We start from the raw sequence: 23,830 nt of genomic DNA, 5'->3' as shown, positions 1-23,830 counted from the left end.
CACATCCTTATCTGTCTTAACCAGAAGAAGAGAACAGTGTTCTTTAGTCATGGATTGTGGACAATTCTTGATCATCTAAACATGGTATTTGCCCCCGTTCGGCTTGCAAGCTGCTTTTCTGCATAGGAAAGAGCGATTTCATATTTTTTACACATTTTTTTTTTTTTTACTCTGATGCGATTAGGTTGTGAGGAAGCTTTCGTGGGCCTGTTATGCGGGATGAGGACGAGGTGGCATGACTGCAAACACCCTCGTTTGAACTGTGTTTAGGCTTTCGTTTGTGATCCTCTTCGTACGCCGACTGACTGCTCTATTTCAGCGAGGAAGATGTTGTTGCCATGGGGACAGCGGCCCGTTACCGGTCTTTCGCTCAGCTAAGCGCCAGCTTACTTGATATTGCACAGGAGTGTACTTTGTGTGGAGATTTCAATGCAAGCACATTATTTTTGCTGAATTAAAAGGTGATCTCAACTTAAATAACATTGAATGATATGTTTGTGGTGCCTTCCTCTTGAAAATTGACATATAGGTCTACACATTTAACACCATAGATATATATAAAGGCTTTATATATCTATGTTTAACACCTTGACATTACATTTCTTTTGCAAATCATTGGAGGATACGTCACATTCATTTTCAATTCGTGTTAAATGTTATATTTTGTTGAACTGTAAAACTTTAAATAAACAATTTCTTTAGCTAAATTATAACAAAAAAAAATATTCTCTGTTGTTTTGCGATAGCTTGAATGTTACTTAAATCGTATATCAATGCAGCCTGCATTGCTATTCTCACGCACATATGTTTCACTAAACAACATTCCCTTGAATGGAATCAGACAGGGTCAAATAATTGACTTTGAAAAAGGTGGTGAATTGGGTGACCTACAATTAATGCTGAAGGTTCGGACCCCTTCCGGTCTGTTCGGCAGAGTTCCTGTATCCAGGCTTCAGCGTGAACGAGCTCTTGCTCTATTAGAAATGGAAAGCTACGCTGCCGCCGGTCAACTTTTAGCAAGGCTCTGGATGTCATGAGTTTCCTCTCCTTGTCGTGAAAGTCATGGAGTCAATAATCAAGTAGCAGTGCACAACTTGGACTTGACAGGGATACTCTACAGGTATGTGTCATTTTGGGACATTAAACGGCTAAATTACAAGATTCCACCTGGTCGAATCATTTCTAGAACTTACAGCTTGTTGTACTAGCTAGCTAGCCAGCCATCTGTTTGTGAGACTAGAGAGAACGTAATACGTAGCTGTTGCTGGCCTCACAATATAGGACCTCTTTAAACAACCCTGTCCCTTTTTTATTTACATTTGGAGGAGATAGTCTGTTCATCAATTTAAGATTTTAATGTTAATAATCTAGCCAATAAGATTACTTTATAGAATATTTAAAAAATACCGAGCGACATTTACGCTCACATTTGTCTTTACATAGAAATGCAGGCGTTAATCAAGCCTCGTAAACCAATTAGGTTTGGTAAATAATGGATGGACTGAAATTGCAGCCAATAGAAAAGCTGTAGACGTGCGATCGCTCGTTCATGAATATTTGACACTTGCTTCTCTTTCCGGTGCAGTGGTCCGCTCTGTGATGCTGTACTATCCGCTCGTTTGCAAGTGATCCCATAGTCATCACCGCAATGTTATATTATGTGCGATTACAACAGTTTGTATATTTGTATCTTGGTGGCTTGCTATTGTTTTTAGTAGGACTGCACCAGGTTGAAGCGGCCACTACAGAAATGGCCAATCTAAACTGGAAACCTTTCATCTACGGAGGGATGGCCTCAATTGTCGCAGAATTCGGTACGTGATGCAGCTTACCTTAAAGATTGATGTACCGACTAGGAACATTTGCATAGTTTGTTTATCGCTATTTTCTTTCTCCTCAATTGAATAACTCGAATAGATACGTTAATAAACTAGCGGTGGACGAACTGATGCGCGGCGTCTACATCTGTGAAGTGATTTCAATGCATCAATAGATGCATCTATTAATAATGCTCTTTCCCGGTTAGCATATTCATTGAACATGTTAATGTTTGTAAAGCCCTTCAACAGAAACCCGTATCTCAGCTATGCTGGAGAACCTGACTATTAATTGCAATTAACATTATTAATTTACCTCTATATCTCACAACTGCTCGTTGCTAACTACTTATAATTCCAGAGTCGGAGACTGTTCATTAGAACGTGACACTCCATCCTCTTGAGTCTAGTGTACTCTATACTGTCGCACGAGCTGTGTCTCTAAGCGTCTGTTTGGGTTCCACAGGTACGTTCCCCATAGACCTCACGAAGACGCGGTTGCAGGTGCAAGGGCAGTCTCAGTACATGGAAGTGCGTTACCGGGGCATGTTTCACGCCCTCTTCAGGATCGGCAAGGAGGAGGGCATTAAGGCTTTGTACTCGGGGTGAGATCAGACCACCTCTTTAAATTACTATGATTTAATTTAGTAGACGCTTTTTAAGAACCTGATAAATCAACAACAAAAAATTCCAGAAATCACAATGTATGATATTTTGAAATAAATAGTTGAAAAATCATACATTTTGATTTTGTGTATATATATTTAGTGTTTCATGTATACGTGAGGAAAATAAGTATTTGAACACCCTGCTATTTTGCAAGTTCTCGCACTTAGAAATCATGGAGGGGTCTGAAATTGTCATCGTAGGTGCATGTCCACTGTGAGAGACATAATCCAACAAAAAAAAATATCCAGAAATCACAATGTATGATTTTTCAACTATTTATTTCAAAATATCGTACATTGTGATTTCTGGAATTTTTTTGTTGTTGTTGATTATGTCTTTCACAGTGGACATGCACTTACGATGACAACTTCAGACCCCTCCATGATTTCTAAGTGGGAGAACCTGCAAAATAGCAGGGTGTTCAAATACTTATTTTCCTCATGTATACAGTGTGAGACAACTCATAAGGAGCTTACGAGCTTAAGAATGGGCAAAAAAGACCAAGTTGTGTGTGTCTGCGGGCTTTGCATGGGAGCGGAAAAGGATAACAGGTCGAGCTGTCCTTTCCCCCTATTTCAATCTGACACTGGGAGATACAGCTCCTGTCTGTCGCCTGTCTGTAAAACATCTCTCTCCCTCTCCGGCTGTTCATCCTTTTGTTTAGGATCTCTCCAGCTCTGCTGAGACAGGCCTCCTATGGCACCATCAAGATCGGCACTTACAACACCCTCAAGGGGCTTTTCGTCAGCCGGCCTGAAGGTGGTTTCCCCCCTTGCCTACCTACCCTCCACACATTGTGACGTTACGCATTCTGACGCATTTCTCTGCCAAATGACATCAAATGCCAGACATTTTTAGGAGGTGGTGGGTAGAGGGAGAGGAGATGTCTCTGTCTCTCTCTCTCTCTCTCTCTCTCTCTCTCTCTCTCTCTCTCTCTCTCTCTCTCTCTCTCTCTCTCTCTGTCTCTGTCTCTGTTTCTCTCTCTCTCTCTCTCTCTCTCTCTCTCTCTCAAAATCTCTGTTTATCTCCTATTCTAACCCCTCTCTCACACCTAATCTCTCTCCGTTTAACTCACCCCATCTACTTCCACAAAGTATTTACAATGGCACACGACGACAGCCTTATTTAAATCTATACCGAACCCTCGTCACACAACCAGGAAGTGAACAACAGAGCTATAAATAGCGTGGCATCTCAGTGTTGTCCTGGAAGGGTTCCCCCCCCCCCTGTCCCCCCGTCCCCCCCCTCCATCACATCCCATCATCATCTCCTTGTGCTATTGCCTGGCTGTGCCGCACGTGTGTTGTGAATGCTTGTTTTGATACAGGCGTTTGGGATGGCCTGGTGTTTTATGGGGCACCCAGAGGAACCTTTCTCCTTCCACCAAAACGATGGGGGCGAGGAGCACGCTAACTATTGGTCACATTGATACAGCGCCACAGTAACTATCGTTCTAAACTCTGATTCCCTTTTTTTTTTTTTTTTTTTTTTTTTTTTTTTTACTTCCTGTGTCACAAACACTTTCTTCCACTCTAGATTCTTACCGGTAATATAGTTATTAATTTACACATGATCAAAACAATAATAACGCCCTAACCCCCTAAGTGATAGCTCGCTAATCGCTAATAAATGAGAATCTGTCCAGGAAATCGCTGCCAAGCCTTGCGTCCCTCGTGTAAGTGTTAGTTCTTGGGCTGTGTCTGGGCTTGGTTAGATAACCACAACTAACCTGGCGGCCGTGTAACTCCTGAGAAAGAGGTTGGGAACAGTGTTGTGCCTTTCCCGTGTCAATCGTATATCTTGATCACTGCATGTGCATGTCTAACGTGTATTAGAAGTCTTGTTTTGTAATTGATGGATGATTCACAGAATGCCCTTTATTGGGAATCTCTTGTTTCATGGCGTCTTTGTCTTTTTCAGCGCTTTGTCTTTGTGTGTCCTCGTGTCTGCGTAGTGAAAACATTGTTTTGTGTGTGTTGGGTGTGGGCTAACTGTGTGTGTTTGTGTGTGTGTGTGTGACAGATGAAACCATGGTGATCAACGTGTTCTGTGGTGTGGTGTCTGGAGTACTGTCCTCCTCGCTGGCCAACCCCACTGACGTCCTCAAGGTACGCTGTTCCTTCTGCTACACACACACACACACACACACACACACACACACACACACACACACTGAAACACACACACACACTGAAACACACACACACACACCTGTACAGACTCACCTCTAGAAATGATTTAACGTGTGAGGATGTGGACGATGTGGAGCCGATGGCTGGAGTGGAAACTGGACTGATGATGATGACGACCAGGGTGTCCTCTGTGTGTTCAGATCAGGATGCAGGCCCAGGGCAGTCTGTTACAGGGCAGCATGATGTCCAACTTCATCAACATCTACCAGAACGAGGGGACCAGGGGACTGTGGAGGGTGAGTCTGTCTGTCTGTGTGTGTGTGTGTGTGTGTGTGTGTGAGGACGTGTGTGTGTGTGTGAGGACGTGTGTGTCTGACTGCGCTCTGCTCCCTCCAGGGTGTCATCCCCACAGCCCAGCGGGCAGCCATCGTGGTGGGGGTGGAGCTTCCTGTCTATGACATCACCAAGAAGCATCTCATTCGCTCGGGCACCATGGGAGACAATATACTGACACATTTCGTGTAGGTGTTCAGGAAAGAGAGCACGTGTGACAAAGTAGCACTGCTAAGAAGGCTGTAACGAGGCCTGGAGTATATGAGAGGACTGTTATTGATGTTCACCTTGTGTGTGTGTGTGTGTTTGTGTGTCTCTGTTGTCTCTCTGTCTCAATATCTCTCTCTGCCTGTCTCTGTCTGTCGGTCTGTCTGTTTGTTTGTCTCTGCCTGTCTCTCTGCCTGCCTGTCTCTCTGCCTGCCTGTCTCTCTGCCTGCCTGTCTCTCTGCCTGTCTGTCCCTGTCTGTCTGTCTTTCTGCCTGTCTGTCCCTGTCTGTCTGCCTGTCTGTCTCTCTGCCTGTCTGTCTGTCCCTGTCTGTCTGCCTGCCTGTCTCTCTTCCTGCCTGTCTCTCTGCCTGTCTGTCTGTCCCTGCCTGTCTGCCTGTCTGTCTCCTCAGCTCCAGTTTCACATGTGGCCTGGCGGGGGCGCTAGCCTCCAACCCGGTGGACGTGGTCCGGACCAGGATGATGAACCAGCGCGTGCTGTCAGGCGGCCCCATGTACAAGGGCACCCTGGACGGCCTGATGCAGACCTGGAAGAACGAGGGCTTCTTCGCCCTCTACAAGGGCTTCTGGCCCAACTGGCTCAGACTAGGGCCATGGAACATCATCGTATCCTTCACAGCTGCCTAGAAGTAAAATCATTAACTGACACTTTTATCTGAAGCGACATAAGGAGGAGAGGCGTTGGGGATTTGACAACGTCAGTGAGCTTGACTTCCACTGAAAACATCATGGAAGGAGATTCTTAATGGGGGTTAGTCTGGGTCAGGGTTTAATCAGGGTTAGTCTGGTTACTTATTCTGGAGCAGTTTAATAAGTAACCCTAACCCTTCCCAGTCAGCCAGTGAGAACACTAAAAATCGGGCTTGCTTCTTTTGGAATGGTTTATGAAACGAGGAGAGGGGGTTCTGGAATTAATAAGCACGTTGAAAGACTTTCTTAAGCAGTGTTACTCGAGTTCTGGGAACAGGGTCGGATTACTAAACCTTATGGTGTAGTGTTGCAATGACTGACTGAGTTAGTTACAGTGGCTTTTTTGGCAAATCTAGCGTACACTGTTATTGAAAACAACAAGATTTCAAGTTGAGCAGGAATGTGCGGTCCTTAACCCCACCCTTCAGTTCTTCATTACCTTTGAACAGCTGAAGAAGATGCCCTTATAGTCGGAACAGGAAGCGATCAATCCAGGAAGTGGACTTAAGTGTGTGTTGTGTGTTGTGTGTGATTGTGAGTGTGCTGACATTCACAGTCTGTCCCAAAGTTGCACAAAAGCCACGTGCTATTTCAGTTTATTGTTACCATTTCAATTTATTATCTTTTTGTACGACTTTTACAGCGTCTGTTACACTTTGCGCGCAATCGCCCTTCATGCCGCTGAACTCCAGGCAGCTAAAGGTTGAAGCAGAGTATGGAAGCCCAGAGGGGCCAAACCGCAGGTGATTGGCTAGGTAGAGCTGCCTGCCAGTGTTGAGGAAGGGGGGGAGGGTTGAAGCGGAGAAACATGGCCCTGGGATCTACTCCTGAGATTTGAAACGAAACTCTATGAAACACAACGGCTGATTGTAGTTTTAGCTGCACTGCATGGAAAGTAAAAAAAAACAGTTTAAATGTTGAGAATCAAGTGTCTTTGAGCCTATTGGATGTCCTTGTGCTTTTAGGGAAAGCGTGTGTGGGCGCTGTGTAAGACACTCAGGATGGTTACTTGAATCCAGTCCAAATGTCAACCAAAGCCACCAGGTGAATAAAATGACTTTCTTTTGTAATTGTACATGACCCACCAACACACACACACACACACACACACACTAAAACCTACCAAACAAAACAGCCCATAGTTGATTCAGTTCATGGTCAACAGTACGGTACAGTTGTAGACACACAAACCCCTCATTTCTCAAAAGTTTATTTTGTTTTATTTTATCTGTGATTAAACTAAAGAGGTACCGACAGGGTTGCCATGGTGAATGCCCAACGATTCCACGCACACACGTGTCTCTTATCCAATGTCTACTTGTACATATTTATGTACTAAGTTACTTTAAAGTTAAGATATTTGCGTGTTCGGTTAGATTTATTTTTTCCTGTATTGAGGTTGGAGCAGGGGCTGGATAGGTGAGCCTGGAGAGTTGGTTAGGCTATAGTGCCAAACTTTGCTGGTACTGAAACTCAAATCTGGAGTTTTATATGTACCAGGAGAATGCACTGTAGAAATTTTCTCTAGCCTTATTAATATTATAAATTAAGTTATACGTATTATTGTTATTAGTATTATTATTAGTAATAATAATAATAATGTTTTCTCATGGTTCTACTTGTTGAGATAAGGGATCATGTTATGGTCACAGTTGACCTGCTAGGACCAGTTCTTAGATTCAGTTACCATGTCCATGTGGTGTTAGAGGAGCTTTTCCTGACGTTTTAGATACGCCTGATGATCTGTTTGGATTTGCTACCAACCTCATAGAGGGGAGTGAGGGGAAACTAGTTTTGTTTGAGAGTTAGGTTGTATGTGCTACTGTATTTCTGCAATCACATTTTTCAGAGTGTTTTATTTTATTTATTTTTTATTCTGAATGATTAGTTTTAATAATGATGCAAGCTTTACTCACTAGTTAATTTATTGGTGACTTTTGGGGCTTTTGGCTTTCCTTCCAGTGATTAATTGTGTATTCAAATGTCAAACGGGTTATATGCATGTCTTGGTTTAGAGTCTAGCCAAGGATAACCTGAATGCAGCACCTTTGAACCAGGAATCACAATCCCTGGAGAACCTTCTAGTACAGCCTCTCTCAACCCTGGTCCTCAGGGACCCCTGCCCTGCATGTTCTAGAGGTTTCCGTGCTCCAACGCAACATCTAGGACACGCGGGGCAGGGGGTCACGAGAACCAGGGTTGAGGAGGGCTGGCCTAGATTTCTGGATCTTATAAATAATAATGATCCAAAGAAATAATTCAGTAACTAAAAAACGTAGATAATCATTCCCTTTCTTCACAATCTGTGAAACGTGAGTTGTTGTTGTTAGTCTTTGAAATAATTTTTTGAAAAGATGTCCTTCACAAACTTAAGAGCTCCACCCTAAAGGGCAACTCAAGTTCTCGTTTCACACTGCTTGCTTTTACTTATTTAATTTGATTCAGTTTTCTTTTTTCTTTTCTTTCTATCAACATGTTCATCTCATTTCAAGGCCAGCCCTGAATATCTTTCACCTTGGTTTTTCATCTTTAAATTGATGCACCTTGTGTTGGATCTTCAGAACAGTTCAGTACTGTAGAAAGTTAAGGGTCCGAATGATCTTTTTATTCTGTTGATACATTACCTAAACACAGTCAACATGTTGAATATTCCGTCTGCTACCTTTTGAATCTTTCCTGACTGCTGTAGATTCTGACTTGAAGACTGTTTTAGGCCTGTTTCCCAGCCTATTACATCTCTTGGCCATTTGCACTTCTGCCTGTTGAAACTGTGTTTGCAATCATATTTATGATATTTTGCTTGTTTAGGTGACCGAATGTATGGTTGGTTATGTGTTGAATATTTTTGTGTGATGGATTGAATTTGGCATTTTAAGTAAATGTACACTCTGAAATAAAATATATCCACCGATTGTTTCCACACCCAAAGTGATTTATACATTTATTTTCTACTTTTCAAAATGAAGGCTCATGGGCATTTAGCTCAGTGGTTAGGGCATTTGACTACAGATGAAGCAGTCGCAGGTTCAAATCCCTTGGTACATTGCTTTGAATGAAGTGCCAAAGAACACAGAAAAAACGGCCTTATATAATGTGTATCCCCTCTGGGGGTAACATTTTTAACCTTCAGATGTCACCTTTAAAATTACTGAGTTGATTACAAGACAAACAAAGAATTTATTACAAGTTTTTTTTTAATGGTTTGCCAATTTGAATATTACAACTCCATAGATGATGGGTAAAGCTTTTGGTAGGCTGTGCTTCAATAACATTTGCATGTGGACCGCCCACAGCAGTCTAGTCACAATACCTCTTTCAAACTCAAGGAAGTTGATCACAGTCCACGGGAGTATTGGTACCGTGCATGGTACATAGACAAGACTTTACGGATATATTTTAAACTATCATTCTTCACAACTTTTTATCGTCGGTGAACTTTTTATTCGCTTCAAGATGTCGTATCCTATTGCGCACAACACCTCGACGTACAGAACGATCAACGTCGCAGCCGAACCTTCGAATACGCTTTTGTCCAACACCAATACGTACAGAACGATCAACGTTGCAGCCGAACCTTCAAATACAGTTTTGTCCAATACCAGTACGTACAGAACGATCAACGTTGCAGCCGAACCTTCGAATACGGTTTTGTCCAACACCAATACAGTTTTGTCTAATGCGAATATGGTTAACTACGGTCAACTTTCCCCGCTACCGTACGGTAGCTCCTACGAGACGGTGCGATACCTGGTACCCGTCCATCAACCAGCGCAGCAGTCATACGTATTGGTGAACAACGCACCTCAAGTCATGCCCCAGATGATGTCAACGGTTTATCTGCAGAACGTTCCCAGGGCCAGTGTCAGCAGTTTGGAGGATTCGGAATACATGTACCGACAGCAGCACATCTCCGAGGTGAGTTGTCTGCTAGACCCAGGAAGACTAAACTCACTTCACAGATGTTTTGTCGTGATTATTTAATCGATTAGTAGTCCAGCCCTTTATCTTTGTTGGAGGCAGGATTGTTAAGTAATCGGTTTGTCAATCTTTATAACCCGAATATTGTCAATGACGATATTATTACTGTAAAACATCATAAAACGTCATGACTTGGTTGTTGGAGTTCCAAACTTTTGCAAAATACTTCAACCCTGTGCCATAGTATTTAAGGGAGTAAATGAATCTCTAATTTTCTTAGTATTTCTGTCCGTTTGTCTCTCTGTCAATCTGTCTGTCTTTGTCAGTTTTCCTCCATCCTATAATATCCCCCATGGTTGCTGGGTACATTGCTATAGAAACAGACCTATAGACAAAGATCTGTAGTTGGGCCTAATCCAGATGAACTTGCTGGACTGAATTTGAATTCTGCACCAGCTGTCTGAGGGTGTCCATCATCTGTTTAGCACCTGTTTCAATTAGAAGTCCCGGTGTTTGTCACCACACCCTCACCACACCATGTGGTCTGTTTGATCTCTCTCTCTCTCTCTCTCTCTCTCTCTCTCTCTCTCTCTCTCTCTCTCTCTCTATCTCTCTCTCTCTCTTTGTCTCTCCCTCTCTCTCTCTCTCTCTCTCTCTTTGTCTCTCCCTCTCTCTCTCTTTCGCTCTCTCTCCTTTCTGTATCTGTTCTCATGCATTTCTCTCATCCAACAGCATGTGAATGGGAATTCTTCCTCCGTGTTCAGCCAGACTCCCAGCCCAGTCAAGAGTCCGGAGCCAAGCGTCGAGGAGGTGAGAGTACACACTCACACACACACACACACTCATGTCTGCTCCCGTACCAACACATACATCACACACAGACAAAAAGCATACACAAACACATAACCATACCAATGCACGCTCATACATGCACACACACACACACACACACACACACACACACACTCACACACACAAACCTTAGGTGTTGTTTCAGCAGGTCACTGAACAGACACACCCACAGTAACTATGAGACAGTCAGGTTTTATTAATCATCTGCCCCGAGACACACCCAGGACACGCCCCTGTAGGGAAGCCTGACACAGACGATCCACTCTGCCAAGCTGCAGCAATGTAACCACTCTGTCTGTTTGTGTGGGTATGTGTGTGTGTTGTACCTGGTTTATTGCAACTGTGCTCAGGCAGTTATCAGGGTGTGTCTGTGTTCTTTTCCCTCCCATAATCCTTTGCTGTGGGCGGCGACACACTTTGATCTGGCCTCATTACTAATTATTGTGCTCGTCAGTCCTACTAGCTGTCTCTGGGTCATTTTACTGTCACTCGAGGAGGTATAGTTCGCTGACTCTGATGTTCCAGTTACTTCTGTTTCCGTGAGACAAGTTGATTTGCGTTGTTTGGTGTGTGTGTGTGGTTGCTCAACACACACGTGTGTGTGTGTAATTAGCCTAACATGTGAAGTTTGGTTTTTAGTTCAGGATTTCCAGGAAGTGTGTAGCTGGAGTGCTAAGCTAACTTTGTCTGTGTTGTCGTGGCGACACCCTGAATGTGTTGTGTCTTGTCCTCTGTACGTGACATCATCGCCCCAAACATGGATCCTGTCTGGCCCTCATCACCACTCCTTACCGCTTGAAGTATCGCTACGACAACGACAGCACCACCACGCCTCTCACCGAACCACAGGAGTCATGCCTATCGGCCTATAGGACGACAAGCAGCTGAGATGCACTAAAATACCTCGTTTTACATACAGTATACAATACTGTTTCAGTGGACCAGTATTGAACGCTGGGTCTGTCGTCGATGTGTTTGAGTGAGGCGTATGTTCGTGTGAGCAGTAGGTGTTTTTAACAGTACCTCAGCACTTTGAGTGAACAGCGTGTAGCCAGCCTAACCCGCATGACCCAGAGATGACAGAGAGATGACAGACACACACACAGAGAGAGAGAGAGAGAGAGAGAGAGAGAGAGAGAGAGAGAGAGAGAGAGAGAGAGAGAGAGAGAGAGAGACAGAGAGACAGAGAGAGAGAGAGAGAGAGAGACAGAGAGAGAGAGAGAGAGACAGAGAGAGAGAGAGAGAGAGAGAGAGAGAGAGAGAGAGAGAGAGAGAGAGAGAGAGAGAGAGAGAGAGAGAGAGAGAGAGAGAGAGAGAGAGAGAGACAGAGACAGAGACAGAGACAGAGACAGAGACAGAGACAGAGACAGAGACAGAGAGAGAGAGAGAGAGAGAGAGAGAGAGAGAGATGTTACCGCTTTTTAAACAAAGACACCTGGGGGAGAACGAGTTGTACTGTAAATGATGGTTATGTCTAACAGCTGTGTTGTCCTGAAGCGAGAAGATAATAACATGACTTTTAGTCTGTGTTGGCCTACAACTTGGGAACCTCAGACACACATACACACACGCATTGACACACACACACACACACACACACACACACATAGATACACACACACACACACACACACACACACACACACACACACAGACACGTATACAGACACACGCATACTTTCTCCCACCTTCAAAATAACTTAACCTTTGCAAATGTGAGAGTGAGATGGAGAGTGACACATAATTACTTGTCAGAAGTTGAGTGCATTGTCATACAGAACTTGGAATCCAACATGGCGACCGAGACTAAATGTGATCTTCTACAGTAGGAGTTGGTTGTTTGTAGTCGTGTCTGTGTGTTAATGTAAAGTGCCCTGGATAGGAAACGATCTTGTCATCCAAGACTGAACTCTCAGTTTGCAAACCATGCCCTGTATGTTATTCACAACATCAGCGATGTTGCGATGGTCGTCTAAACAGAAAACGCAGAGCTGGAATATACATGTACGTCCTATATGCATCCTACCTGCTGTAACTTAGTTATTTAATGAGTTTGGGAGAAGTCGGTAAATAAACAGACACCTGCCGTTGTCCCGGGTGATGAGCCAGAGGGCCAGCTCTGTTTCAGTTTTTTTTTTTTTGACATCATTCTTGCCAGACAGTTTAAGTGGCAAGGCGTGTCTTGAATGTATGTGTGTGTGTGTGTGTTCCCACACTAGCGAAGTGCCAGCTGGGAAAATGCCAGTCAGACGAGGAGACAGAGACTGTGACAGAGAGGAGGACTGGGCTGTGCCCTGGGATGGCACTCCTCAAACCTCATTATGAAAACTCTGGGAAATAGAGAGAAGGAGAGAGAGAGAGAGGCCAGTGGGCAGAAGAACGTTTGATAAAGAGGGGGGTAGGAGGGATTAAAGAGAGGGATGAGGTAGGGAGAGAGAGGTGCAGGGAGGGAGGGAAGTAAAGAACGAGAGAAAGAGAGAGAGAGAGATTAACTACAGACTTCTCGGTAGAGGGAGGTGGATAAGACCAGAGGTTTAGTTATGTATTTGTGTAGACTTTCAGGTCTGAAGCATGGGAGTATAAACGTGTGTTAGACAGTGTGGACACACTGTGTGTGTGTTCACATGTTCTCTTTTATAAGTTCCTCGATATTGTTGTCCTTCGCCCCTCAAATTCCTCCAGAGTTCCCCCACGCAGACACACGCATGCGTGCTTGTAAACACACACACACACACACACACACACACATCAGTCGGAAGGGGATACTGTTTCCCTCTCTTTTACCCAGCCATGCTCACAATAGCTGGGATCTACAGTTACAGCGCCCGTGTTAACGCTGTCCTCACACTCTGGATCCTAAACACACACACACAAACACACACACAAACACACACACGAACACACACACAAACACACACACGAACACACACGAACACAAACACGAACACAAACACGAACACACACACAAACACACACACAAACACACACACAAACACACACACAATATGTGACTTTGTGGATGAGGCAACAGAACCAGAGAGAGAAACTGTCACGCTTCCAGGTGAAATGTTTCTAAGGTCTTGTGTTTGTGTGTGGAGTTACCTCACAGGTGCTTCGAAGGCCTGGGTTTGTGAGGCTCCCAGTTCTGCCTGCTGCCCTCCCGTGTACGTGTCACTGCTGCCCTCCTGCTGGACAGGATAGAGGCTGTAGGTCATCCATCCATCCATCCATCCAGTATAATCAGTTTGGGGTGGTGTGCCAATAGCTGTAATATGATTCTGTCTCTCAAGTAACTCATCCTCAAGCACATCCCAGTTGGTGTGCACAGTGGTCAGGTATGTCAACTATGAAAACAAGAATGTTCAAGCTTTGGAGGAGTTCCAATATGCAAATCATCAGTGTGGGTGCAGCTCTCTCTAAAGCACAGGGAAGTAAGTGTTAGTTTCTCTACTCTTCAATCAGTAGCACACTCTTATCTCTCTCGCTGTCCCTCTGATTCTCTCTGTAAGTTGGAGCTACAATCTCACGGTCGTCTCTCTCACTTTTTTTCCCCTCTCTCTCCCCCTCCATTACTCTCTCTCTCTCTCTCTCTCTCTCTCTCTCTCTCTCTCTCTCTCTCTCTCTCTCTCTCTCTCTCTCTTGCTGTCTCTTTCTCTCTCTCTCTCTCTCTGTCTCTCTCTCTCTCTCTCTCTTGCTGTCTCTTTCTCTCGCTCTCTCTCTTGCTGTCTCTCTTTCTCTCTCTCTCTCTCTCTCTCTCTCTCTCTCTCTCTCTCTCTCTCTGTCTCTCTCCCCTTTGCCCTCTCCCTCCCCCCTCCCTCCTCCCCTGTTGTGTGTGTGTGTGTGAAGAACTGGGAGAACCAAGGAAGTGTGCTTTGATGTTGTTTACATTTGAAACACAAGAAGACCAGAGGAAAATTGAAAAAAGCACAGAGAAAAAGCAATCTGTGTACAGTAGTCTTTGAAACGCTTACACATTGGAATCGAAAAACTTTGAAGAGCCCCATAAATAAGATGGCAGTTTCCCTTAAAGTCAGGGCCCTTTTGTTAGTTGACTAGATGACTTTCCAGTCATTTCCTGCCTCCAGGTCTCTGAGAAACTGGGTCTGGAAAGATTTACTGCAGGTCAAGAACTGACCTTTGACCCCCGCTGTCACACACCCATGTTGACGTTCAGTCACTTCCCACAGACAGACTGACGGATGGAGTCGAAGGCCAGCAGTAAGTGTTCACCAGCCGGAGCTGACTTGACACAAACCAGCGCCTTGGCCCGAGGGGGTGGTGGGGGGTTGAGCCAGACAACCTTGCCCTTCCCACAAAACCCATTTAGCTCCGCCTCCCTGCAACACCTTTTTCCTTCCACTCTCACTTCAGGCACGGGCGGAATGTTCCGGTACCAGATACACCCCTGAGGGGGGAGGGGGAGGATTTATTTGTTTGGCCCTTTTTACACGCAAGCATGTCACAGAGGGCTTCACACACACCCATAGAACTGCCCCTCAACCAACCTAAACCCTCAAGGAAGACAAGGAAAAACTCCCAACGGGATAAAAAATGGAAGAAACCTTGGGAGGAGCAATTCATAGAGGGATCCCCTCCTCCAGAGGGGACAGATGAGGCAGTTGAGGCTGGCATCAGATGAGGCTTGCATCAGAGAAAAGCAGAAGTAAGCAGGCAGCAGCCATTAGGGTTCCCCAGTCGCAGAGCTCCTCCTTATCTGTCAGTGGGCTTGGTGGAAACTGAGTCACTATGGGCTCAATTAGAACCACAGGGTAGGCTTCCCTAGCTGGTGCTAACTCAGGTTATCTCACCATTAACAGGATATTCCCTCCTCTCTTCATCCCTCCCTCTCTTCATTGGATAAACAGGCAAGTCTTCCACACTCCCCTTTGAAGGCCGGAGGGAGGGAGAAGAAGGGAGGGAGCGAGGAGGAAGAGAAGGAGCGGAAGCTGGTTTGAGATTCACTGGTCAAACAAAAGAACTGAAAAGCAGCTTTGTCTTTTGACTCTGCAGGTTTTGATCCTATTACATAACCCTGTAAACATAGGTGCTAATTCAGTATACTGTCACAGTCTGATGGATGACTTTGTCTAGCATGACAACCACACACACACAGACACACACACAGACACACACACCGCGTTTCAGCAAACAAAGATTTTGACTGACGTGTGTTTTTAGAGTGGAGGGCTTGTCAGTGTGAAGTTGGACTATGACGCCGGTATTGAGTAAGTTGTTATATAACTGTGTTGACATAACAGGTCACATGACCAGGCCCTGTGGTCTCACCTGCCTGCTGGGGACAGGATCTCGTATTAGAACCAATCAAGCCTCAAGCTGATCGGATCACTTCAGCTTCCTGTTAGGATCACTGTGATCCTAACAGGAAGCTGAAGTGATCCTAACAGGAAGCTGGCCAGAAAAGGAGTCGGAGCTCTGTTGTTCTAGAACTTAGTACGTTCTAAAAGCCCTGTTTGCATGTTGCTACAAATCAAAACATCTGTGTGTGAATACAGTGTGAAAGGGCGATGTTCAGCTGTACATTGTTGGGCTGTGTTGATCTTGTAGCCTGGGGAAATGGTTGCCATGTTGACTGAAACTATACCCTCGCACAATCTGACAGAATCAATATATCTCGCGACAATCAATCCTATCACGCTGCCTGTGAACGCCATGCATTGTTAGTGCCAAAGTTACTGATGAGGCTGTTTTTATTCCCCCTCTCTTTCTCTGTCTGTCTTCCAGGAGGTGGTAGAAGAAGAGGAGGAGGAGGAAGAGGAGGTGCAGGAGACAGTGAAGGTGGAGCAGAAGGTGGAGCAGAAGGTGGTGGAGAGGGTGGTGCAGAGGGTGGTGGAGAGGGTGTCCCAGGTGGACCTGAGGGAGGTGGAACCCCTGGTCAAGATGGACACCCGCTTCTTCGGCGAGCTGCTGGCCGAGGTGTACAGGAAGAACTGCGACATCCATACCTGCATCTCCGAACACGTGGCCAAGATCAGGGGACGGTAGGACAGGGGAGGAAGGGATGGATGGGGGGAGGGAGGGAGGGAGGGATGGGGGGAGGGAGGGATGGACAACTGATTGAAGCATTGAACTAGCCAGACACAACTCAGAGAGGCCTGCTACTTTGTGTGTGTGTGTGTGTTTTGGTGCTTCTGTTCCCTGCAGCGTGGTGTGATCAGACATGTGTGGATTCCTTCCAAAAAAGCTTGAAGGCTCAGTTTTGAAGACACACACACACACACACAGACACAGACACACACACAGCTGACATGCCCTACCATGTTGTGGAGAGCTCACCTGCATCTCTCTCTCTGTCACAGGAAGCATCTTCTGGATCCCAGCAATGACTACAAGGTAGGGAGGGAGACTGCTTAGACAGAAGCCTGTAAACCATCCAGCACAGACTTGAGGAATATGTTCTGTGGTTGACGCTCAAATTGCATGTGTGTGTGTTCGCCTGCCTGCCTGCCTGCCTGTGTGTGTGTGTGTGTGCAGATGGAAAGGGACGATGTGGAGAATCTGATCCCCCGCGGAGCTTCGGAGCTGACCAAGCAGCAGATCCGCTACCTGCTGCAGGTAAGGCCTTCTCACCGCCTGTTTCACCGTTACTCACCACCCGTTTACCCATTCTTACTCACTGTTTCACCGTGGTTACCCCCCGCCCCCCCCAGACTCGTGTGACAGCAGATAAGAGCATGCGTCTGCTGCTCACCACCTTCAGCAGCCTGAGAGAGGAACTGCTGCACATGTCTGAGGATCTCCACGTAAGAACCACATCCTGCATCACATCCACAACCACATCCACAACCACATTCTGCATCACATCCACAACCACATCCTGCATCACATCCACAACCACATCCTGCATCACATCCACAACCACATCCTGCATCACATCCACAACCACATCCTGCATCACATCCACAACCACATCCTGCATCACATCCACAACCACATCCTGCATCACATCCATAACCACATCCTGCATCACATCCACATCCTGCATCACATCCACAACCACATCCTGCATCACATCCACAACCACATCCTGCATCACATCCATAACTACATCCTGCATCACAACCACAACCATATCCACAACCACAACCACATCCTGCATCACAACCACATCCACAACCACATCCTGCACCACAACCACATCCACAACCACATCCTGCACCACATCCACACCCTGCACCACAACCACATCCTGCACCACAACCACATCCACAACCACATCCTCCACCACATCTACATCCACACCCTGCACCACAACCACATCCTGCACCACAACCACATCCACATCCACAACCACATCCTGCATCACATCCACACCCTGCACCACAACCACATCCAGCATCACATCCACACCCTGCACCACAACCACATCCTGCATCACATCCACAACATCTCTGGTCCACCTGCAGAACATCTCAGCAGGAGACTCCTGTTTCAACCCTGAATTAATCAAGTCAGTATGAAATGGGAGGACTCTGGTTGGGTGCTGTAGTTTACTGTCCCCCCCCTCCCCCTCCCCCTCCCACCAGCGCCTGGAGAGTGAGAAGGAAAGCCTGGAGAGAGACCTGAGCTTCAAGGCTGACCAGGCCCAGCAGTATGATCGCCTCCTGGAGGCCGTCAGGGAGAACAACCGCCAGCTGCAGGTCAGGACCAGTCTGTGTGTGTGTGTGTGTGTGTGTATACAGTATATATGTGTGTGTGTGTATACAGTATATATGTGTGTGTGTATACAGTATATACGTGTGTGTGTATACAGTATATATGTGTGTGTGTATACAGTATATACGTGTGTGTGTATACAGTATATATGTGTGTGTGTACAAATGTAACAATACATGTGTGCACAGTGAAGTGTATATAGTATATATGTGTGTTTGTGTATGTATGAGGTTTATCTGAGTGTGTATATACAGTATATATATATGTGTGTGTGTGTGTGTGTGTCCAGGTGTCTCTGAAGGAGAGCAGCAGCAGCCAGCGCAGCCTGGAGAGGCAGCTTCTGGAGTGCCGGAGCTCTGGCTCTGGACAGGACTTCAGGATCAAGGAGCTGGAGGGAAGCATGAGAGCCCTGCAGAAGGAGAACGACCTGCTGCGACAGAAGGTGCTCTACTCTGTACTCTACTCTGTTCTCTACTGTACTCTACTGTACTCTACTCTGTACTCTACTCTGTACTCTACTGTACTCTACTCTGTACTCTACTGTACTCTACTGTACTCTACTCTGCTCTCTACTGTACTCTACTGTACTCTACTCTGCTCTCTACTGTACTCTACTGTACTCTACTCTTCTGTACTTTATTGACCTCTGCTCTGCTGTGTGTGTGTGTGTGTGTGTGTGCAGCTGGCAGGCCAGGGCAGCAGCTCCTCCCTGCAGGTGAAGACAGAGGAGCTGGCTCTGCAGTACAACCAGCAGCTCACCAGCCTGCGGCAGGAGAAGGACAAGGAGCTGGAAGCACTGCGGGTGAGGAGAGAGGAGTGGAGGAGAGGAGAGAGGGGTGGAGGAGAGGGGTGGAGAGGAGAGGGGAGAGGGGTGGAGGAGAGGAGAGAGGGGTGGAGGAGAGGGGTGGAGAGGAGAGGGGAGAGGGGTGGAGGAGAGGAGAGAGGGGTGGAGGAGAGGGGTGGAGAGGAGAGGGGAGAGGGGTGGAGAGGAGGGGAGAGGGGTGGAGGAGAGGGGTGGAGAGGAGAGGAGAGAGGGGTGGAGGAGAGGAGAGAGGGGTGGAGGAGAGGGGTGGAGAGGAGAGAGGGGTGGAGGAGAGGAGAGAGGGGTGGAGAGGAGAGGGGTGGAGAGGGGTGGAGGGGAGAGGGGTGGAGAAGAGGGGAGAGGGGTGGAGGGGAGAGGGGTGGAGGAGAGGGTTGGAGAGGAGAGGAGAGAGGAGTGGAGAGGGGAAAGGGGTGGAGGAGAGGGGTGGAGAGGAGAGGAGAGAGGAGTGGAGAGGGGTGGAGAGGAGAGGAGAGGAGAGAGGAGGACAGAGAGGAGAGGAGTGGAGAGGAGAGAGGGGTGGAGGAGAGGAGAGGGGAATGGAGAGGGAGAATAATGGAGGAGAGTTTAAACAAAGAGGGAGTGTTGTTTTTCAGTAGCATGCTGTGTGTGTGTGTGCTCTTGCTTGTGTGTACATGTGTGTGTGTGTGTAAATGTGTGTGTGTATTAGTCCCAGATGACCAGGATCCAGACTGAGTACAGCTCGGAGCAATCAGCTGACCGCAGCCTGCAGCTACGCATCACAGAGCTGCTGACATCACTGGAGCAGCGTGAGACCATCATCAGACGCCAGGAAGAGGTCAGAGGTTGAGGCGGTGGTGGGGGGGGGGAGGGGCATGTTTGAACTGAGGGACCAGAGAAACACACACACAGGCACTCTTTCCTCCCTACCTGGTCTACGTGATCATGTGATTTAATCAGACATGCCACACGGCCGAGCCAATCATTAAGGGTTTACATTTACATTTAGTCATTTAGCAGACGCTCTTATCCAGAGCGACTTACAGTAAGTACAGGGACATTCCCCCCGAGGCAAGTAGGGTGAAGTTCTTTGCCCAAGGACACAATGTCATTTGGCACGCCGGGGAATCGATCCGGTAACCTTCAGATTACTAGCCCGATTCCCTCAACAGGTGAGAATGAACATCTGCTTGTTTCTGGCTTGGCCTCCTGGCAACAGAACCATTCCCTGATGAGCCTGCCAGTGTGTCGATGAATACGCCTGCTCCCACCACACACACACACACACCACACACACACCACACACACCACACACACACACACACCACACACACACCCAAATGGGCCTCATGCCCTAATCTAATCTGCTCCCGTCATTCCGGTTGGATGGCATTCCCCTGTGTTCCTTAATGCTGTCCTCCATAAATCATTTCACCTCAGGGACGTGCTTTATTTGTTGTTTTATCCATCTGTGACACCAGACTGGTTAGTCTCTACTTTCACACCAGACTGGTTTCGGGTCTCTCTGAGGTGAAACTGTTCTCTTCGGCTTGACAGACCAGGCCTAGGATCTCCTTCTCTGTTCGCGGCAGAGGAGACCCCTGACCCCTGACCTTTGCTCGCTCTCTCTCTCTCTCTCTCTCTCTCTCTCTCTCTCTCTCTCTCTCCCTCCCTCCCTCCCTCCCTCCCTCCCTCCCTCCCTCCCTCCCTCCCTCCCTCCCTCCCTCCCTCCCTCCCTCCCTCCCTCCCTCCCTCCCTCCCTCCCTCCCTCCCTCCCTCCCTCCCTCTCTCTCTCTCTCTCTCTCTCTCTCTCTCTCACCCCCCCAGGAGATCAGGCGTCTGCAGTTGGCAAAGAGCGAGAGCTCCAAGAACGTCACCCAGACCGTCATCACCAACAGGTCAGAGTTCACACCGTCACATGACGCAACGACTCAACACCTTCCAGTCCCACGACTCCACACAGCACAATATCGTCATTACGGAACTATGTGACAGGGGACTGAAAGGATGTGGATGTGTGTAAGCGTGTGTGTGCAGGTAGCATCTAGGACAATACAGGAGGAGTTGTAACATGTGTGTGTGTGTGTGTGTAGGTAGCATCTAGGACAATACAGGAGGAGTTGTAACATGTGTGTGTGTGTGTGTAGGTACAGGAACCAGTACCCCCTTCTGGGGCTTCTGAGCGATGAGTTCCAGTCCACGCACCAGCCTTCCGTCAAAGAGGCCAAGACCATTGTCATCAAGACAACAACAGGGGAGATGACCCAACAGGTAGGGGCTGGAGGCCGTGGGCGGCCATGATGGGAAGGTCAACACATCTCTAGATAGGACACAGCTGTCTAGGCCAGGGGTGCCCAATCCTGATCCTCGGGACCCCCTGCCCTGCTGTTGTAGATGTTTCCCTGCTGCAACACACCTGATTCAAATGAATGGGTCTTTATCCAAGTCTGATTAAGACCATTCATTTGAATCAGGTGTGGGATCCCCTGGTCTAGGCTGTGTCTAATGCTGGGGACACACCACAGGATAATCGGGCCGATTTCGGCCCTTCCGACAATCCTAGGTAACATATGTCCCGATTATCTTGATGGTTCCGCAGATTTTATCAGATGTTCCCTTGGTGTGAGGTGTGTTAAGAGTGACCACACACTGTAGGAGCAAAACGGCTAAATCTAGGATTTTTTGTCCTCATGTTTGTGGTCTCTCACAGTTTGAAAATCTTATAAGATTAAAAAAATCCTATAGTGTGTCCCCAGCATAAGCATCTGTACGAAGGACCCAGCTGGGAATCCTTAGTAGTTAAGTGCAAACGTTGACGTTTTTTAAATTGGTGGTCATTTGGTTGTGTGTTGAGAAGGCGGCAGGGTGACAGTTGGCTGGTGACGGGTCAGTTTGGAGCTCATCTCATTTCCTGAGCCAGACATCTTGTGGCTTAGAGGGCCCTCGTTACATTCTGCCCCTGTCTGTTACTCGTGATTAATGAACACGCTCCAGACACCGCGACATTCAACAGTGACCTTGTGGATTCTTCTTCAGTCGAGTAAAGGTTCTGTTGGCATGTTTGTCTGGGTTTGAGTCCGGTCCGGTCATGTCATGCTTATTTTCTAAGGACTAAAATAACGTGTTAACGCGTTATGATTAAATTACAGGATTAATTTGTTATTTTTGTTTAACGCATTTAACGTAATATACCCACAATTCTACCCAATCTGCAACTTCTAGATGAGAAGTTTTTGTTCCAAAAAAACTACGATGGAACATCCAATAAAACCAAAGTGATATGCACACTCTGTGGGAAGACGTTATCGCTCTGGATAAGAGCGTCTGCTAAATGACTGAATGCTAAATGACTGAATGTTATCGTTTCACCAAAGCAATACCAGCCTAAAGTAACCTATACCACCTCAACGTGAAGCATGCGTTGGTCACTGAACAGCGTAGGGCCCTCACTAAGTCTGCCTGTGACAAGGTGAATAGCACAGTTGCCAAATGTTTTGCAAAAAGCTGTAGACGTTTTGCGAGTGGCAATGGGTGACTCGAGCATCAAGGTAGGGCAAAATCAAAGACGCACACTAATGACAACAATTCGGAAAATCGGTAATATGTAATTAATTATGATTAATCCACAGAAAGCTGTGATTAATTTGATTAAAATTTCACAGCCCTACTTATTTCTAATTGTTGTTTTGGATTACAGTTAGTCATATATATATTCTGGATCTATGTCTTCTGGATCTATAATGTTGTCATCACATGGAACATCCCATGAAAAACCAGCACACTAATGTCCTTAACGTAGGGGTGTGTTTGTAGTGCGATTGTTAGTCGAGACAGGAGTTGAGAGAAGCTCAAGATGAGTTCTACTGTAGTCCTACTGTAGTTAACCTTTGACCTGTTGACGTGGATGACCTTTGACCTGTTGACGTGGATGACCTTTGACCTGTTGACGTGGATGACCTGTGCAGTGTCAAACTGTAACCTCTGTGTCTGTGTTGTTTATCTTGTGACAGGAAACCATTTCGAGTTCTTAAAGACGCTGATTCTCTCCGACAGGACTGAACGGCAACAAGATCCAGACCCCCCCCCCCCACCCCTTCCCTGCATGCCCCCCTTTTCCTGCCCCATGTCCAGAGGGTTGCCTGGGTGATGGTGTCTTAAGACTACTACATTAAGGGGGATCTCTGGATTGGGCTGAAGGGGGTTTGTACTTGCATTAGGTGGCGAAAGGAGCAAAATAGTTAATGACCAAACGCAAAACAAAATCAGTCAATGGAACCTTCACATCCTGGATATCCTTTGGGACCCCTGTTTCCCCCCACTGCCGTTACCTATAGTTAGCATGCATGTTAGAAAAATCATTTTGAGGTTTTTTCAGTAAGAGTAGTCTGCAATGTGCTGCAAAGGGTACAAGCTTGTTCTTGTTTTCCGTCTATTTGGGTTGAATTGGTGGGTTTTTTTTCATTATAAAAAGGTAACTGATTACAATAATGTATTTGGCTGTTAGGTTATATTTTTTATGAGGTACGTTGCATGGGTGCTGATGATGATGTTGGTTTGCGTGCTGATGCTGGTCTGTGTTGAGCTAAGAATGCTTGGTGGTGTTGGAGATGGGTAAGGGTGGGAAGGGGGCAGGGGGCAGGGGGGTAGATTGGTGTGTGGGTGAATGTTAGAAAGAGAGGAACGATGCAATTATATTGGTGGTAGCCTGCTGAAACGACTGGTTGTTTTAGAAGCACAAA

The 23,830-nt window shown here is 46.6% G+C and overlaps 2 protein-coding genes across 10 annotated transcripts in view; both read left to right on the top strand.

Annotated features, from left to right (window-relative positions):
• The first annotated feature begins 944 nt into the window (after nt 1-944).
• Nucleotides 945-8,794, top strand: slc25a14 (solute carrier family 25 member 14). Of its 9 annotated transcripts, none has more exons than XR_014734606.1 (10): nt 1,164-1,814; nt 2,284-2,422; nt 3,151-3,245; nt 4,509-4,594; nt 4,819-4,914; nt 5,015-5,139; nt 5,569-5,782; nt 6,295-6,374; nt 6,510-6,609; nt 6,832-8,794. XR_014734606.1 is itself a non-coding variant. In XM_084684223.1 (9 exons), exons 2-9 carry the CDS (start codon nt 1,751-1,753, stop codon nt 6,334-6,336), a joined length of 861 nt encoding a protein of 286 aa, XP_084540349.1. In that variant the 5' UTR covers nt 945-1,120; nt 1,719-1,750; the 3' UTR covers nt 6,337-8,794. The 9 variants fall into 9 exon arrangements, 4 of the variants coding, with proteins under 4 accessions (XP_084540349.1, XP_084540348.1, XP_084540347.1 ...); XR_014734608.1 differs by having other exon boundaries at nt 6,295-6,609; nt 6,832-6,910; nt 8,359-8,794; XM_084684223.1 differs by adding an exon at nt 945-1,120 and having other exon boundaries at nt 1,719-1,814; nt 6,295-8,794.
• Nucleotides 8,795-9,192: 398 nt separating this feature from the next.
• pof1b (POF1B actin binding protein) overlaps nt 9,193-23,830 on the top strand; it is a 14,979-nt gene continuing 341 nt past the window's right edge. Inside the window, exons 1-13 of the mRNA XM_084684353.1 lie at nt 9,193-9,781; nt 10,517-10,594; nt 16,379-16,635; nt 16,954-16,987; nt 17,129-17,209; nt 17,305-17,397; nt 18,181-18,294; nt 18,600-18,752; nt 18,993-19,112; nt 19,801-19,929; nt 20,919-20,989; nt 21,239-21,362; nt 23,102-23,830. The exon at nt 23,102-23,830 is cut by the window's right edge and continues 341 nt beyond it. Of these exons, the coding sequence (XP_084540479.1) occupies nt 9,320-9,781; nt 10,517-10,594; nt 16,379-16,635; nt 16,954-16,987; nt 17,129-17,209; nt 17,305-17,397; nt 18,181-18,294; nt 18,600-18,752; nt 18,993-19,112; nt 19,801-19,929; nt 20,919-20,989; nt 21,239-21,362; nt 23,102-23,122 (1,737 nt within the window). The 5' untranslated portion in view covers nt 9,193-9,319 and the 3' untranslated portion in view covers nt 23,123-23,830. The remainder of the gene's footprint in view (nt 9,782-10,516; nt 10,595-16,378; nt 16,636-16,953; nt 16,988-17,128; nt 17,210-17,304; nt 17,398-18,180; nt 18,295-18,599; nt 18,753-18,992; nt 19,113-19,800; nt 19,930-20,918; nt 20,990-21,238; nt 21,363-23,101) is intronic.

The sequence above is a fragment of the Hypomesus nipponensis genome, chromosome 20 (genome assembly GCF_054491055.1).
Source record: "Hypomesus nipponensis isolate SF chromosome 20, ASM5449105v1, whole genome shotgun sequence".
NCBI lineage: Eukaryota > Metazoa > Chordata > Actinopteri > Osmeriformes > Osmeridae > Hypomesus > Hypomesus nipponensis.
The sequence above is the reverse complement of the archived record's forward strand: the minus strand, read 5'-3'. Positions and strand labels throughout refer to the sequence as shown.